Source organism: Taudactylus pleione, unplaced genomic scaffold (assembly GCF_031769625.1).
Source record: "Taudactylus pleione unplaced genomic scaffold, aTauple2 ptg000703l, whole genome shotgun sequence".
In the NCBI taxonomy this organism is placed as follows: Eukaryota; Metazoa; Chordata; class Amphibia; order Anura; family Myobatrachidae; genus Taudactylus; species Taudactylus pleione.
Genome location: NW_028285105.1, coordinates 4559236 through 4578095, shown reverse-complemented (window position 1 = coordinate 4578095; position 18860 = coordinate 4559236). Strand labels below are relative to the sequence as shown.

The 18860-nt window shown below is 42.8% G+C and overlaps 1 protein-coding gene across 1 annotated transcript; it reads right to left on the bottom strand.

Annotated features, from left to right (window-relative positions):
• Nucleotides 1-3713: 3713 nt before the first annotated feature.
• JCHAIN (joining chain of multimeric IgA and IgM) lies at nucleotides 3714-17108 on the bottom strand. Its single transcript, XM_088456411.1, has 4 exons — nucleotides 17023-17108; nucleotides 9334-9457; nucleotides 5550-5630; nucleotides 3714-3978 (listed from the first exon to the last, which is right to left on the bottom strand). The coding sequence occupies exons 1-4, from the start codon at nucleotides 17081-17083 to the stop codon at nucleotides 3780-3782; spliced, it is 465 nt and encodes a 154-aa protein (XP_088312537.1). The 5' UTR covers nucleotides 17084-17108; the 3' UTR covers nucleotides 3714-3779.
• Between the last annotated feature and the right edge of the window lie 1752 nt (nucleotides 17109-18860).

The window sequence follows — 18860 nt, the reverse complement described above, 5'->3', positions numbered from 1 at the left end:
ATGTTCTGAGCTGCATCCATGGATGCAGCATCGGAACATCTGCGTGTCCCCTGACCGGCTGAGTAACCATGTGGTTTTGCTGGCTGGCCATCGCAGATGAGGGAAAGCTGACAGAGATCCTGGCCTCTACCATCCCTCCCAATGGCAGCGACATGGCTCCGTTTTAGGAAACGGAGGCTATCACCGCCACCCCACCCACAAATGGCAGCAGACTGTCAATCACTGACAGTCTGTTGCCGCTCTACATACTATCATGCATGCAGGACCCGTATTGCACATGCACAGTACGTGTCTGACACCTGCGCAGAGTCCTGACCATTGGCCAGGACCTAAAATGCTTGTTGGCATAATCCCATAGGGAAAAAGAATGACAGATAATGCTTGCTATCTTTTTCGAATGACACAGAGAAGGTTACCACAGCAGGATGAAGGTGGATGTTATCTCAAGGCTGTCAAGCTCATTGTATGCCCATTGATTATTATCTTTCATTAATTAGGTACCACAAAGGTTCCACAGCATTGTACACAGTACAAAATATAACAGTCTCCAGAGTTACACACAAGAGCACAATTTACAGTTATGTCAGAGGGAGATAGGGTTCTGCTTACATTTTAGAGGTGCTGTGAATGGACACAGACAGGAAAAGGGGAGTAAAGTTGGGTATTATAGAAGTAGTAGGTTTGGCTAAAGAAGAGTTTTGAGGGTATGGTTGAAGGAAAGATGGCTGGGTGAATGCTTATGGAGCATGGCAGAGGATCCCAGAGGATAAGCAGGACAGAAGAATTCCTGGAGTCGGGCGTGGGAGGAGGTGATCAAGGAGGAGGTGAGGCAGCAATCATTGGAAGAGCGAAGATGTGAGGTAGCGTGAGTGGGTATGAGGTTGAAGATCTATAGAGTGGAGGAGTCATTGTGGTTTTACAATTTCAATATTTATCATTTATAGCTGAGCATGTTGTCATGGTTATGGGCCTATTTTTATGTAGAGACCAGTGGCTGTAGTTCCATCTGCCCCATTGTTTATCTGGCCCTGGTTGCTTGCATTTCCAGTTATAACGGTAGGTACCATAAAACCTTGCTTATTTTAGCTTGCATGTTTCATCTCTATGGGACACCAGTAATAATAAGCAAAGATTTACTACCATATGCCACAGAATACTACTGCCTGAGGCTCTGTTAGCCCCATACAGTTTACAAGAAGCTATAGGGGCTAGAAGTAAGGCTTATTAAGACAATGAGAAAAGCATAACTTAGAGTACATTTAGCAGTAATGATAACTATGGGCATAATTCAGGGTTGTAGAAGATTGGGGCACATGCAGGATCTTGCACCGGTCTTCTACTGCAAAATCTCTCGCTGTTCCCCAAAGCCTATGGGGAGTGGCTCTAGACTGCACAACCTAATAATAATAAAAGGTGCGATCAGCTGAGATTATGAAATATTATGCACAGAAAAGGAAATTGCTAATGCACTATGCAATCATTACTGTTCAAATTTAAATGTATTTTGTAATTAAATATAATTTCTATGTGTATTAAGTGGTGATGTAATAGGCATAATTCAAAGTAAGTCCAATCTATATGTATGTAGAGTCAGTTCATTTGGGTTGAGCGTTTGGGTGTGGGGCCCCCTGAGCTGCTCTGGCTGGGCCTCTTCAGGGCATCACCACTTAATACACAGTCACTTTTTATATCACTTTTTAGGTTTGTTTATTATTAATGTATTATTTCACATATTCTTTACCTTTGTTACTATTTTAACACTCGTTAGCTACCTTCACACACCTGATACTTTATAACACTTCACTGTCACTTTTCTTTCATGTGATGCCCTGGGGGTCCTTGGCTGGGATGGTTTTGGGGTACCCTGCACCCTAGATGTGAACCCCAGAGTGTTAGGGACCTGCTCGATGAGGTGACCTGGACGCTGCCCGGTATCAGCTAACTACCTCTGAAATTATATTTAATTACAAAATACATTTAAATTTGAACAGTAATGATCGCATTGTACATCAGCAATTTCCTTTTCTGTGCATATTTCCCCAAAGCCGTAACCTGATGGACAGGCTTCAGCCGTTAAGGTGCGGGGATTGGACAGGGCCAGCCTCCATTCCGGAAAAAAAACCCTGGGAATGCATAGGCCAGGGTCAGAATCTTCTGACACAGACGGCCTCGGCTATGGAGCTGTTAGGGCCAATCTGAGTATACTCAGGTTTACTCAGATGGCCAATGATCTTGCAGAAGATCTGATACTGCACATTAGGAAGCAGCACTAGCATCTGTGATGCTGTCAGTAGGCGTCTATTTACACCAGGCACCTGCTACATTAGCAAATTAGATATACGCTACTGCACAGCTGTTTCCCTGTGGCTGTGTAATACTGTACACCTCTGAATCAGGCCCAATAATAAGAAAATGGTAGCTTTCACAGAAAAAAAATATATTTTTAACTATAGTATATTGTATATGTGGACAAATTGCTTAATTGCTTGTGATGTATACTGTAATTCAAAGGTTGTTGTCATTGTCATTAATAGGATGCATCTACCTATTGTATTCAACAGGTGGTGCTGTTGCTCTTAATGCAAAGCTCTGACTGCAACTTCAAGCAGGGAGGAATTTGTACCCAATCAATAAAATAACTTTTGCTTAATTAACACATTACAAATGTTTCATCTGCCACCAGTGGAAATACTATAAGGGGCTTATTCATCATCACTTAATTTTCACAAAAGCAGGTGAAAAAGCACATTTTCACCTGCAATTGTGAAAATTAAGTATTCGGGCCATTCATTAAGAAGGTAAAGCAGGAGATATCACAGATATCTCCTACTTACCTTCCGTTTGCGGAATGGCCCGCAGTCCCCATACACTAGTATGGGGGCAGAATTCATCAAGCTCCGAAAATATAATTTTTTCGGAGCTCGACTGCGGGAGCATTCGCCATCTTCAGATGGCGAATACCCCAGCTTGTGCATCGCTACCCGCTCTTCCCTATGAGAAGAGGGTCCGGGTTGTGAGAAGGATCCTTCCGGATCCCTCCGCCCCTGTCTGGCTCCTTCCGCCAGACGTTGGGGCTCTTGTCCGCATGTGTGTCCTGTAGGTCGCGCATGCGCACCGCCATCACTGCTCCAACAGGAGCAGTGAAGCCGCTCGCGGGGGCAGCTGATTTCGCATCAGCTGCCACCGCGCCGGAGCAATGCTGAATTGCTCCGGTGGCCGCAGCGAGTTAGAATGTTAATTATCGGGGTCCAAACTGACCCCGATAACTAACATCATGAATAGGCCCCTAAGTATCTATAAATTTCCACCAGTTCACAATCAGAAAAATACCCTACAGTCATTGATGAACAATAGGTGGCTAGCAATATAGGCCCTCATTCAGAGGCGCTTGCGGTCTCCTGGCTGCTAGCTAAGCTGTGGGTTTCTCTCTCGCTCTGGCAATTGTGCACGCGCAGTGCTTCTGCTGCGCGTGCGCAGGGCCTAACCAATGACCTGGTTGCGAGCACTCAGCGCTTGCGACCGGGTCTGAATGAGACCCTTAGAGTACTAGAAAATAATCACGGTTGCTTAATTTATTTGCACAGAAAATAAATGGGTTTATTGCAAAAAATTTAAACTACTACATGTTAGGCAAGGTTAAAACATAAAACACGTATTTGTGCAGCAGGTTAAAAAATAATAAAGATAAAATATACCTCTAAGGTGTATTTAAAAAAAAAATACATTTATCTTTTTGCTGTTTATTTGAAATAAAATGCACATATAATATATATTTGTATCTATTCATAGCAGGACTCCGGAGTCAGGGCTACTTTTTTCATTATCGTCTTTCCACTGTATGTGAAGGGGACTTCATTTGTGTAGCACTTGTTTCTATCATAAGTGTAGCAAACGTCATCAGATTTACTGCAACTGCCCTGAGAGACCAGGACTGGCTCACCACCAATTTCTATTTCCACGGGGTCACATTTTGTGCAACTGAAATACAAACATAAATATATAGTGTTATAGTCAATGATATATTAATAAAGCAGTTTATGGAGCAGTAGCTCTGTTCCCCTTCATAAAATAGGGTAACCAAATTCTGCCCCAAAATAATTTTGATTACAAATGGTACCAATTGCAGCAAATTCAATAGATTTCACCTTTTAAGCAATAGAAATAGTTACATTTGGAAATGTCTGAATTATTTGAACCAATTGAAAATTAATTTTGGCCACTTCTAGGGGCTCAGCGTCGTTCACGGTACATGATTTTTGGCTAACTTAAATTTGGGATTCATTGTCACAGTCAAATTCACAGTTCAAAGTTTGAATTTGCAGCTCAAAGTTACAACCAAAGTAATTCAAATAAACTATAAAATGTTGCCTGATCTTAAATTACTACATTTTATAGTATTTTTAATCTGAAAAACAATTTTTTTTGCATGTAAAATTGTTTCACATAAAGTACTGTGCATTGTGGTCATTAAACTTGAACATAATCAAATTAGATCTGATATCATTGATCCTGTTGATCTTGCATGAATTTAGCTAAAAAAAATAGTTTAGTTTGAGAATTTAATCAGAAGTTTTTCAACGGCAGAGTCGATTTGATGAACGAGTTTGAGAACCACTTTGAAACAAATTAGAGCTTCTATAGTTACACTAACATCAGAGTCATCATCTTCCCAGCATACCAATAGGTTCACCATAGATTTTCTGGTCTGGCTGGTTTGGATGTAGAATGGCATGTGAACCATTACATGTAATCCAAATTATTCCCAAAAGACTTCTTTGTTCTTTTAACACATACAAATAATTTTATAAATATGTGTATAGTATTTTCCTATAATTAGAGATTTCTGCATTGTAGTTTTATTGCTAAAGTCTAAATATAAGGCATGGCTGCCCGATGTGTATCGATGGTACCGATGTTTTAGCTCTTGCATGTCGTCAGATGGATATGAGAAGGCCGCAGCGGGCGTCCCTACACTCGGCTATGCTTTGGAAGGCGTTAGCATATTTTAGCAACTTCGATCCGAGAGAGAATATAGTTGCGATTGCATTAGTGTAAATCTTGGAATCAGGCCTTTTGTATGGCAAGCATATTTTCATGCTCTACCTACATTTTTTTTTGTAGGGAAATGTGGGCAGAAAAGTTTGCTTGGGAGAGAAAAATAAGTACCAATTTAATGGTATGAAGCTAGATTTCTTGTTTTCTGAAAATCAGGTTATAGAATGAACCTGCATTTGGATTTGGTAGACTACAATGGAGTTACAGACAGTTACGGTTGGTATGCATGGGAGAACAAAACTTATCCACACAGTCACAGAATTATCCAACATAAAATGAGTGTGAACAAATTGAAACAAAATGTTTACAGTTAGATATTTGAGTTTGCAGAATTTATTCATATACTTCTACTTACGATTTAGTGTTTCTTTAATCCCAGAAAACAAACATGTAAAACAACACATGCACATTAAAAGGACCCTCTTATGTATGCCGCACATTTACAGTGTGTTCTGTTATTCTTCACAGTGAATTTTACAACAATAGCAACTTACAGGTCTGAGAGCTTGTAGACAAAATTGGTTCTCAGGGGTGAAGTAGGATCAGAAATGTTCATTCTGCTTCTCAATGGAACCCTGTGGAGAAATAATATACAATATGTTGAGTGAAGAAAAAAAGAAAAACGTCTATGGAAATTAGATACAGTGACAACCATTAAACCCATTGGCTGTCACTGTATCTGTATCTACAAGGGATCCGGACGAAAGGTCAACAATAAATAGGTCGACAGGAACAAAATGTCAACATGGTTAAAAGATCGGCAGGTTCAAATGGTCGACACGGTTTTACGTTTTTTTTCCAAATTGTTACATTAGGTTTAGGATCAAGCACTTGAGGGAGGGTTAAGGGGGGCATCCACTACACGATTTTAGCAGGCGATTGAACGATAATGACGTCGTTTATTATCATTTATAAATCATGCAGCGTTTGGTCGTTAACGATCAAGGATGCGCGCTCCTGCTGGTCGTTTGATCATCTCGTCAGTCGACTGAACATGCAGGTTAATTTCACTTGATCTATTAAAGATAGTTTGCAAATTGTTTGTAAATCGTTTGCAAATTGTTTGTAAATCGTTTGCAAATTGTTTGCAAATCGTTTGCAAATCGTTCAGACTGAAAGATAAAATTTCAAGGGAAAAAATCAAGGGAAAATCGTTTAGCGATTGGACAGGGAGTAGATCGTCTAGTGGATGTGCCCCTTTAGGGTTAGACTGCCAGATGGGACGGTTAGGGTTAGGCTACGTTTAGGTAGTAAGGTGAGGATTAGGAATAGGGTTAAAATACAAAAAAAAGCAAAACACACAATGTTCAAAAAATGTTTTAATATCACTTTAATGTCAATAAAAAAGCTTTTGATTGTTTTTCTTACTTAGGCTTTGTGTGTAGAGTATTACGAGGTAGTATTTGAAAAAAGTTTGGATGTCTACTAATGGACATATACAAAAATCTGAATATTTGCTCCAGAGGGTTAACCACATTCTAAAATATGGATATAATACATGCCTACTGAAAATGAATTTGACTTGAAGGTCATGCTGGTGCTTGTATTTGAACAAAGACTATGAAATATTTAAACTCAATATATTTTATTTTACTTGTACCCACAAACAATATAAGAAATTATACATCATGGGTACTCCCAGGAAATTAAAATATATTTAGCTTGGAATTAATTATTTTCTAATAAATCAGATTCTCAGTGCATGTATATCAACCAAATTAATAAAAATAGAATTGTTCATTCATCCTCTTTCTCCACTAACACTTATGGGGAGAAAGGGACCAGTGGCTGCATGGTGCGAGAGCATTTGGTGATGTCCCTTAGATACGCGACACATGGCCTAAGAATAAGACATAGGGGTAAATATTCTAAGGTGTAGATTTCTATCGATGTCATCCAAGATAAATCTCGGATGACAACGTCTGGATTCATATGTTTAATTGTTCTATCAGGTTACTGAATTTACTAAGCTGCCGGGTTCCTGTCATTTGTGTTGTTCGATGGTGCAATAATTTGTTGTAATTTGTACTATTCATATCTATTCATAGTTCGGTTATGACTAACTCGAACGACAGATGCATGGACGGATCAGCGAGATCTGTCTGTGCTTTTGTGTTTAAAAAAAATGTAAAACAGTGTAAAAACCCCCCCAAAACGGTGTGCCCCCCCCTTCCCTCCAAAAGAACAATCAGCACTGGGCTTTGGAGACCCAGTACTGGTTGTACTAAATACAGGGGACAAACGACAACCAGCACCAGCCTTTTCATAACCAGCTCTAGTTGCCAAAATACAGGGGACAAAAGACGTAGGGGTCCCCTGTATTTAGCACAACCAACACTGGGCTCTGATCTGGTCCTGGTTCTAGAAACACAGGGGGAAAAAATGTGTAGGTTTCCCCTGTAAATTCCAGAACCAGCACTAAACTTTTTCTAGCAGTGGAGTAATGCCACAGCCAAGGGAACTCTTTCACCGGGTCCCCACAGCCAAAGCATTACCCCTGACCGCTAGTCAGCCCAGGCCAGGGATCCCTCCAATAAAGGGGTCTACCTCTCCAGGGCACCCCAGGCCTACACTGATAGCCCAGGACTATGCCCGGCACCCCTGGTCAGTGGGTGCTGGGTTATAGTGTAGTGTGGGGTAAAAATTAGATGATAATGTATTTTGCTGTGGAACTACAGGTCCCAGAAAGCCTCCCCTGCATGCTGGTACTTGGAGAACCACTGAGAACATTACTACCCGAATGACTGCTACGCCACGGAATTTCACTATAGAAATCCTGGTGCTGAGCTTTTATTGGCTGAGAGAGGCGAGCCTTCCACCTCTCAGCCAATGAACGGGTTCCACCATTGACTTGAATGGTGAGAACCGCGAAAGTAATCTTAAATTACCTTTGCGGTCCTCGTCACTGAAGTCAATTGGCTGAGAGATGGAAGGCTCCCCTCTCTCAGCCAATAAAAGCTCAGCCCCGGGATTTCTTTAGTGAAAACCCGCGGCGGAGCGGTCATTCGGGTAGTACTGTCCTTAGAGGACAGTATTAAGTTTGTGGGTCCGCATATTTTAATTTTTTTGTTTTACCAAGCCCGTGGATGCCTACATGGACAGAAGAGAGCATGATCCACGCATAGGAGGAGGTGAGTATCGGATTTTTTTTTACAGGTACACCCATTGGATTACTACTTGGAGAAGAGGACAGAACATCTGGCAGCAAGTAAGTATGTGTGAGTGTGGTAGATGTATGTAATAAAATTGTACTTACTACAGTGTATGTATCTTGTGGGTTTTTTACAATTTTTTTACAGCAGGGGTATGGGTACTGGCCGCCTGCTGGCACTTGTAGTTCCACAAGTGCCAAAGGGCAGGCACGCTGGCACCTGTAGTTCCATGGTAAAAGCCAATAGTTTCTATCTATTTTCACTCCTATTACCCACAGCACAGGGGTGTGGGGAAGAGCCCCGGGCTTCAGCCTAAGCCTGGGCTGCTCGGGGGTTTCAACCTCCCCTGAGATTCCCAGCTTGGGGTGCCTGGCTTGGGGTGACAATGCTTTGGCTGGGGAGACCCGGCATTACACCCCAGCCAGATTTGAGTCCGGTGCTGGTTTTAAAAATAGGGGGACCCCCGCACATTTGTTTTCTCCCAATTTTTAAAACCAGGACAGGCTCAGCAGCCTACTGCTGGTTCGTAAAATATGGGGTAACTACTAGTTTTTCCCCTGAATTTTTAGGAACCAGGACTGGGTGAGCAGCCCGGGGCTGGTTATGCTTTTTGGAGGCGAGGACTCTAAGTCATTTTTATTTATTATTAACCCTTAAGAGAGTGTTTACATGCAGAAACATACACAAATCACACTAATCTCTGTATGTTTCTGCCAAATTCACAGCTTAGGAGGTGGTCTATTTGAAACTTCAATATAGCTGTGGGTTTGCTAAAATTACACCAGAGATTGTAATCTCGAATCTTGGTATATTCCCGAGTTGTATCTTTTTCATGAAAAGTACTTCAGAGTCTGGCCGATGGTGAATTTATTAGAGTTTGCAATTGCACCCGATTTTATCAGTGGAAAGAGGGAAATCACACCCTAGTTTGCCTTTAATAAATTTGCGAGTTAAAAAAATGTCTTAACTCAACCAAGATTGCAATTTTGGACCAACACAAATTTTGGTAAATTTACCCCTTAAAGTATAATGGTGAGTACGTAGACAAGTTCTTGAAAATAAAATAAAAAGCATGTGTTATAACTTCTTAGCACAAGATTAAACAAATCTAATTGATAACACTCACTTTATTTCAATATTTCTTTCCAAAATCTCCTTGTTGTCTTCTGTCTTCACAAATCTAGAGGTCACTTTGACACATTTGCACTTGTTGTCCACCAAAACATGGTACTGGCCATCAAAATACTGCCCTGTAAATAAAACATTAATGTTTACTTCAAAACAAGAATACATACAAAATCAGACATTCTTATGTACAGGACACTGGAAGATCAGTATGATTTACAAAGCACAATACTATTATTTTTCAATCCTAGATTTGCCTCTCCCTATGTTACACATGATTTGAAGCCTTGTCATGTGATAACCTGGTAAAGGAATACATTGTATGACAAGTTCTCACAAAAGGAAACAAATACTTAAGTGCCTAAACTTATTAGATGCTGCCAATACTGGTTAAAGCCTGGAGCAAAATTACTGATTTCACCCAGTTGTGATGCCAGCCCAGACATATTGAGCGGCCGGTTGGTAAGTGTGTATAGCTTACCAATCTGCCTCTCTGATGGCAGATCAGTCTTCTGACCAATCCATCGTCAAAGTCCAACTAAAAATTAGTAGAGGGTAGTGGAAGAATATAAAGCAAAGAGTAATCATTGAGAAGGGGGGGGGGTGTAGAGAGATTAAAATGTGAGGGCACCTTCCTTATGGGGTCCTGTGATTGCAAGTTCTGCCCCTGGTTACAGCTATAAAGAAGTTACACATTTTGTAGTGCACTCCTGCCAATTGGCATTTACTATACTAATTGGAATCTCTACAATGTAACCAATGTTAGTTTAGGTTGTTCCTCAGATACTTCGGACTAGGGGCCTGATTCAGAGCCGGATGCTTTGACAGAGCGCTCGCTCTGAATTAGGGTCAGCCTTCTGTTTTTTTAGAATGGCCTCCTGGCCGTTCGCATAGCTGTGGGTGACCACCCACAGCTATAGCGAGCAGCCAGGAAGATGGTCGCGATGGTCAAGACCATCACGACCCTTGGGCTTGCAACGAGACCCTTGTGGTAGGGTCTCGATGCCGCAAGCCCCAGAGTGCGTTCAGCTCTAACAGAGCCGAAAGCACTCCCACTGACATCACTTGTGATGTCAGTGGGGCCGGCCCCAGATGGTAGGCGTTCCCATTGGAACGCCTCCATTTGGGCAAGCACTGCCCCGGCCTGCCCACCAAAGGGGGCGTGCTGTCACTCAACATCGACAGCACGCACCTTTGGTACGAGACCCGGAGCGACGGGCAAGGTCTCGTGCATGCGCACGACGGAGCCGGCTCCATCGTGCGCATGCACACTGGGCCACCATCGACCCACTTGCTAGCGCTCAGCGCTTCCGAGTGGGTCTGAATCAGGCCCTAGGATCTGACTTGTGACTGCTGGAGCAGCTGGGGGTTACAGAGTATGCACTCTGCCTGATACACATTCTGTGTATGTGATAGTGGCGGGTATTAGCTTGTTATGCTGGGAATTTGGATTGTCTTTTATCAGGGTGTATGGTTGGGAACTATTGTACTTTTGCGATCTCAGAGAACAGTGCAGAATTTTCAATAAGCATTTTGCATTGTAATATTATAAATCAACTGTGTTAATGTACATTGAAATAGGAAGCACACAGAGATAAGGCCATTTGGTATGTTTAGAAGAAAGCTGGTACTTTACATAACGTGGAACCAAACAGAAATATGAACACAATTTCAGATGCCATGTAAAATGATACCGTTCTATGGTGTCAGCTCATCCTCACCAGGTTCTGTCATGCTGAGGACAAATCATCAAATCATTCGGCAATAATGGAAACTCGTTTTGCTTTTCTACTTTAAAAAATATTACATGTAAATGATGAAAAGAAATAAAATAATCATGTATTGCTGCTTACTGATCAGTCTATTCAATCACTCTGTTACTTGGAAGAGGGACAGAAATATAGCAGCCAGCTGTGATCACATTCTTCCAACAATTGTCAGTGTACATATTTTTATTCCTGTTTTTTTCCTCTTTAACACAACCAAGGTTTGTCATTTCAATGTAGTTTATAGAAGATGAGCACACCCTTCCTTCCTTAGTTAACGAACATTTTTACTTTTAAAAAGAAATGACCATATATGTATATGTATGGGTACAGTGCATCACCTGAAATGTACTATATTTGTTTTGAGGAAGGAGACCCTAATATGCAGAGACCCACGCAATTCATTTCTCTGACCTAATGAGATGGAGCAAACAGTTACTATTCTGGGACATTCAACTCTGGATGGTATGCAGCTGTTACTGTGTCTTTTTACACAACACGACTGCATCTTTATGCAAATGCCTCAGCCTATGAGATTCTTAGAGAGACAGCCACCAGCATGCGACTCAAATCCACTGCTTTGCATAATCGCACCTTCGGGCGCTCATCGGTCACATCATTGGACATTAGCCCTATGGTCGGTGCCAGTGCAACTGCAAAAAAGACGTAGTTGCTGGCTGTGACACACCCATGGCACGCCTCACCTCCCTGTTACCACCCAAGAATGCCCACTCTCTCTCGCGTCCAAATTGCATTCTGCATCCCCCAGCAGTAACCATCGAGACACTCGCACACTGCAACTCAGTCACATGAGCAGAAGGAAAACATGGGATTCTTGCGCAAAAATAAACACTGTGTCCACCACTGAATAACACCCAATATTATACACTTAAATCCCTTTTATACATTATAACATAGATAAGAACTATGATGAATATGAACCTTCAGTTAGCACTAAGCCTCAAAGTAAATGCAGCCTAAATCTGTTCAACATCAAAAATGAATTTTCCCCTTTGGTAGTTATCATATACTGTAGATATGATGATATATGGGGATGTTGGTAACAATTGCAGATCGGGAAGAAATATAATGTAAGTCTACTTATATGGATAGTTTTATGTAAATATAACATACTAGCTAAAGTACTCTGCATTGCCCGGGTTTAAATCTTCAAGTTATTACATTTTATTATGTGATGTTGTCCAAATCCATCCAGTGGAAGGCCCAGAACAGGCTCCCTGGGTTATTCTGACCAGTACACTCCGCCATGAGGTCCGACCGGGACCCCAACCACTCCATTATACATCCCAGACCAATTGCCACTTCTCTGAGGTTTGCATCCACGTCCATCCAGTGGAAGGCCCAGAACAGGCTCCTGAGTTCTGCCCAGCATACACCAACGGGAGGCCCGACCGGGACCTCAACCCTATAGTATGTCTTCTGGAATCCAATGTTACTACTTTTTGAAGATTTTGTCCAAATCCACCCAATGGATGCTCTGAACAGGCTCCCCGGGCAGGGCGCAGTCGGACCGGCAGCGGTGTGTGTGTCCCCAGTAAAGTCAGTGTAGTGCAGTCTGCACGACACAGTATCATGCACACTGCCACTAGGTAGTACACTTGCACTACCCGGCGGCGGTGTGTGTGTTTCAGCAGCCAATGAGATTCAGGCTCTCATTGCCTGCTGCACTCACTGAGCACCGCCGTCCGGCTCCTGCAGTGGGTGATGAGAGAGACGTCATGATGTCTCTCCCATAGAAGCGAGCGGGAGGATGGAGAAGTGGACGGTATGTCTGTGTGTGTTATATATGTAATGGGCACTACTGGCCGGGGGCACTGTATCACTACTGGGGGCACTGAATGGGGGGACCATTACTGGGGAACTGCATAGGGGGATCACTATTGGGAGCACTGTATAAGGGCACTACTGGGGGCCTGCATAAGAGGGACCCCTACTGGGGGCACTGTATACTGGGGGTACTATATAAGTGGTACTACTGCAGGCCTGCATAAAGGGGACCACTACTGGGGGCCTGCATAAGAGGGACCACTACTGGAGGCACTGTATAAGGGGCACTACTGGAGGCACTGTATAAAGGGCACTACCGGGGGCACTGTATAAGGTGGACCACAAACAGGCCAAATTATTTTATGTGTTAGATTTGTCGCTTTGTTGCATTGTTGCTATGTGGTCTAATACATATAGTTATTTAGTAGCTAAAAAGTAAGTTAAGGTTTGGCAGCTTTACCTTGAGAGCTGTGGAAGATATTTGTCAACAAACAAGCAAACTTCTTGTTTTACATATATATTATATAGTAGATGTAGGTGTAGATGTAGGTGGAGATGTATCAAACATTGGAGAGAGATAAAATGGAGAGAGATACCAGGGGAGATTTATCAAAACTTGGAGAGAGATAAAGTACCAACCAGTCAGCTTCTATCATTTTTCAAATACAGCCTGTAAAATGACAGGAGCTGATTGTTTGGTACTTTGAGGGAGATGTATCAAGCAGTAAAAATAGTGAAGTGGCCCAGTGGAGAGGTTGCCCATAGCAACCAGTCAGCTTTGAGGTAACATTTATCAAGAACATTCTATAAAATGACAGGTAGAAGCTGATTGATTGCTATTAGCAACTTCTTCACTGATCCCCTTCTTTACTCTTCTCACTGCTTGATACATTAACCCAGTATCTACAATAAAAAACAACTTTAATGTAACATTCTTTGGAGTTTATCTCATGCAGGAAGAAATTACTTATTAACAGAGGGTGATTCAGATGTTCGCAAATCCAAAGGCTTCATATACAGTATCTCATTAGGACATAAGGGGGGAGGGCAGCAGACAATGGTGGTAGTGCTGTCTGTGGAGGGGTGGTGCTGGGGTGGGAATGGACAATGGTGGCTGTGTGCTATCTGTGTATGGGGGTGCTTTCTGTCTGTGGAGGGGGGGGCATTGAAGCCATGTACTTTAATTTTTGATGGCAGCCCTGGTTAATGCATTTTTTTTTTTACTAGCGATTTGTTGTTATTTATATTAAAAAACTTGAAGTAAACAATAAAGTGTATGTTGCAGGCTTATTCTGGTTAGATGTTTTGTCATTGGTTCTGTAACCAATTATTTGGAAACCCCCCTTTCAAAATCCTGTGTTTGCCACTGCAAGCCACAGTATGATTGACATGCTATGGCTGTTTGGGGGTGTGGATGGGATCGGTATGAAATACCGCCGGACGCATGTCCAGTGGTTCTAATCTCGACGCTGGAAGACCGGCGTTTCTAATCCCGACAGGTAAGTATTTTAGTATTTAATAACCTGACCCCCCCCCCCACTGTAGGGGTTCCTAACCATAACCTCCTCCCCCAAGTGCCTAACTCTAACCTCCCCTGTATGTGCCTAAATCTAACCCCCCCCTTCCCCACAGCCTAAACCTAAGTCTCCCGAGGGGGTGTCTAACTCTAACCTCCCCCTCGGGGGTGCCTAACCCTAAACCCCTCTTCCCCTAGCCTAACCATCCCAGGGGGGGTGTCTAACCTTCAGTCCCCCCCAGGAGCCCCTAACCTAACCCTCCACCCCTGCAGCTATTCCTTCGATCGGGATGCCAGGCGTCAGGATTTCGACGCCTGTCATTAGACCCTTGCCAGCATTAGACAGTCGAGATGCCGACGGTCGGCATTTAGACTGTCGGCATCCTGACTGCATACCATGTGGATGGGGTGGCAACAAGCAGTGTTCTCAAAAATGGGGGCATGACAGTCCCATTTTTGAGGTGTGCCGAGGTCGTGTCTTTATCTACCGACGCAGCTTCATTGGTCCCGGCAACGTGAACACTGCCCATCCTGAGTAACCTGAGAGATTTAGATGACCAATGTTCACGCAGATGTTTTGATGCTGCATCATCTTATACAGCAGCAGATCAGAAAAACCAACAGGATGCGTGCATTTACACAAGATGCCAGCTGCGGCATTAGAATATTATTGCACAGCCGCTGCATACAAAGTCACAGCAGCTGTGCAATATCATCCATCTCTGAAGCAGACCAACAGTTCACAAGATGTACAGGAGATGCATTTCGGAATCAGATCTTATTGTCAGAATTTTAACCATGTCAACACCATCAATGTCTACCTTCTGTTGTCGACATTTTGAATGTTGACATACTAAAGACATAATTGGGGGCGATTCAATTCAGCACGATGCTGAATAGCCCCGGGAAGGAGTTCCCAGAGCTATTCAATTCAGTGCGCTGTTAAATCCGACTACAAACACTTTAGTCAGAGAATGTCGCTTACAACGCCTGAAGCTGGGTGTTTAGTCTCAGTGGGTGCCGGACTGTAGATAGACAGTAATTAGTTAGACAATGTCTAGATCGACCCCAGTTATTAGACAGTCAATAGGTCGACAGGTACAAAAGGTCGACATGTACAAAAGGTCGACACACTAAAGGCCGACATGTAAGAAGGTCGACATGCACAAATTGTCGACAGGGTCAAAAGGTCGACATGAAAATGGTTGACACAAAAATTATTGACACATGATTTTTTTTCTGTTTTTTTTAGGTTTAGGCACTTAAGATGACCAGTGTCCAACATCATTCCCTACCATCCAACGTCATTCCCTACCATCCAAGTGGGCATGGAGGGGGAATAAATCCATGTGGCGAGCGAAGCGAGCCCGCAAGGGGCCGAATGGTATTTACGCAAAAAAATAAAATCACGTGTCGACCATTTTAGCACCAACCATTTTCATGTCGACCTTTTGACCCTGTCGACCATTTGTACCTGTCGATCTTCTAACATGTCGACCTTTAGTGTGTCGACCTTTTGTACCTGTCGATCTATTAACTGTCTAACATCTGGGGTCGATCTAGACATTGTATATCTAATTACTGTCTATCTCTTATACCACACCCATCTCAGTAACCGGCATTCTATGACTGAAGTGGCTTTATGTAATTTCATTTTAATAAGCAGTATGTACAAATGGTACAATGATTAAAACCAAATGCTGTATTAATGTATACCCCATTTGTATGTATCAAATGACACTAATTATTTTTAGGCATACTGCAGATAAAAGGTCGTATGTACTTTCTGCTAGTGTAAAATGCACAGAAGCAAGTTAAGATTAAAAACTCACAACATATAGGTAATATGGTAAATGAAACACAGAAGTGAAACCAGCTACATTGAGTAAATAATTCTGTAGTGTTCATCCATCTGAAAAATGTGCATGTAAGATCTTACTGTCTCTCTCTAGGTTATCCGTTTTCCTCGTCATAGTATTTTCTTCTATAAAGAATTGTTAAATAATGCAAATATCATTCTGGAAGCGCAAACCTTGCATTCAAGTATTCATTTGATCCTTCAAATTGTTTATCTATCATTATCAGAATGTAATCGTCCCAAACTTTATTGTACCCAACAGTCCAGATTTCAAGGATATCCATACATGAATACAGATGGATAGATCAAATTGACTGAGGTACTAATTATGCTAGCGGTGCTTAATACCTGGACTGTTAGGGTGCCTTGAGAAACCACTGTCATAACTGTGGTGAATACTGCACTTTTTACTTTGCTTTTCTTTATATTAATAATTAAAAATATTATGAAGGAAATTAGTGCTTAAAAGAATGACAGGGATATAAAATACTTAAATGCCTTATAGCGCAGTTGAGAATAGCATTTTATTGTTTTATATTACTTACAGGGTGTATTTACTAAAGTTTCTAAAACAGACAAGTGGTGATGTTGCCCATAGCAACCAATCAGATTCTAGCTATCATTTCTCTATTGCATTCTAGAAAATGATACACAGAATCTGATTGGTTGCTATGTGCAACATATCCACATGTTTGTTTTAGAAGCTTTAGTAAATACACCACTCAATTCTGAAATATTTGTGCAAATTCCTACTTTACCTACCTGTTACATATACAGCAAACAGCAGCACCACGGCTGCTAGTAATACACTGTGCTTCTCCATTCTTCCTCTCCTTCTTATGAAGATGTCCAGGTGGGACTGGGCTCCTATAAGAAGGGGGTGGGGGCACTGTATGAAACTGTTTGTTACTTAAAAAAGCATCCTGGTTGGTTTCAGTACTGAAAACAGATGTTATGTTCTTGGTTTACAATGAGAGCAACTTCTGTAGAATAGCAAAATTCAGTAAAATGTTAAAGCAACAGTATCTCTTTAGCAAAATGATTATGTGTATTTGTATTCTTCATACAGCAAGACAGGAAGATCGTGGCAGCATTACGTTATAAAACAAGAACTCAGTAAAAGAGTCATTGTTTATAAAGCAGCTTTTTCCTAGAACATTGCTGATCTACCATTATTTCCTACTAGCTGGGATACCCAGTGTTGCCCGGTTTGAATACTGAAGTACACCTGCAGCCTTCATATCTTTACATTGGCCCTCATTCAGAGCCGTATGCTCTGAGCAGAGTGCACGCTCTGAATGAGGGCCGGCCTCCATGAAAATGGAGCGTCCTTCTGGACGCTCGTATAGCTGTGGGTCACCACCCACAGGCTATATGAGCGTGCATTTTGATGGCCGCGATGGTCGAGACCATCGCGACCATCGAAATTGCGAGCCGGAGCCTGCGGTTGAGGTTTTCAACCGCAAGCTCCGTAGTGATTTTGGCTCTATCAGAGCCAAAATCACTCCCACTGACATCACTAGTGATGTCAGTGGGCCAGCTTCTGATGGGAGGCGTTCCCGTGGGAACGCCCCGTCAGGGAGGCACGCCCCCGGCACGCCTACCAAAGGGGGCGTGCTGTCAATCAACATCGACAGCACGCCCCCTTTGATCAGACACAACGAGCGAAGGACTTTCCTTCGCTCATCGCGTCTGGCGCATGCGCACGACGGAGCTCCCTCAATCGTGCGCATGCTCAGTCCATAACATCGACCCACTTGCGAGCGGACAGCCGCTCGCGAGTGGGTCTGAATCAGGCCCATTGTCCTCGCCTATAACCTGGATAACTATGCAAATTAGGAGTAAAAGTGCAGGTAGGCGTATTCTCATACAGTTTGGAATGGGGTATATCAGGAGCAGACTAACTTACAGAACAGAAATCAATATAGCTTCCAAAATCACTTGAGTTTCAGACATCACTGCAGAACAGAGGGGGTGATTCAGCTGCGGACGGATATGCTATTGCAGCTGCCTACATGTTAGCAGCTGCAATAGCTGTAAAATGGTAATGAAGCAGGAGGTGTCACTCCCCCTGCATGTATTACTGATCTGAGCTGCATTCAAGGACGCAGCATCAGATAATTTGAGATCCCTTTGGCCAGCTGAGTGACCATGGGGTCACGCAAGCCGGCCGCTGCAGATGAGTAAAAGAGGCCAGGAAATGTCCATCAGCTGATGGAGATCCTGACCTCTCCACTCCCCCCCAATGGTGGCGACTTACCTCTGTTTGGAAAACGGAGGCCATTGTTGCCCGCTACCTGCCCAGAAATGGCAGTAGACTGTCAGTCACTGACAGTCTGCTGCCAGACTGCGTGCGGGATCACAGAGCCATACTGCACATGCATAGTATTGGTCAGGTGCATGTGCAGATTCCTGATAATCTGCGTGTTCCCTGTCACTGCATCCGCAGCTGAATCACCCCCCTGAAATCACTCTACAGAGCAACATTGAAGACCATGTCTAGCTGAAGTCCTCTTCCCGGACAGAAGAGGGCCGTCCACAGTGGCACTGTGTTGCTGCGCTCAATTTCCCCTGCTATTTGTAATCTCTGTATGCTAAGC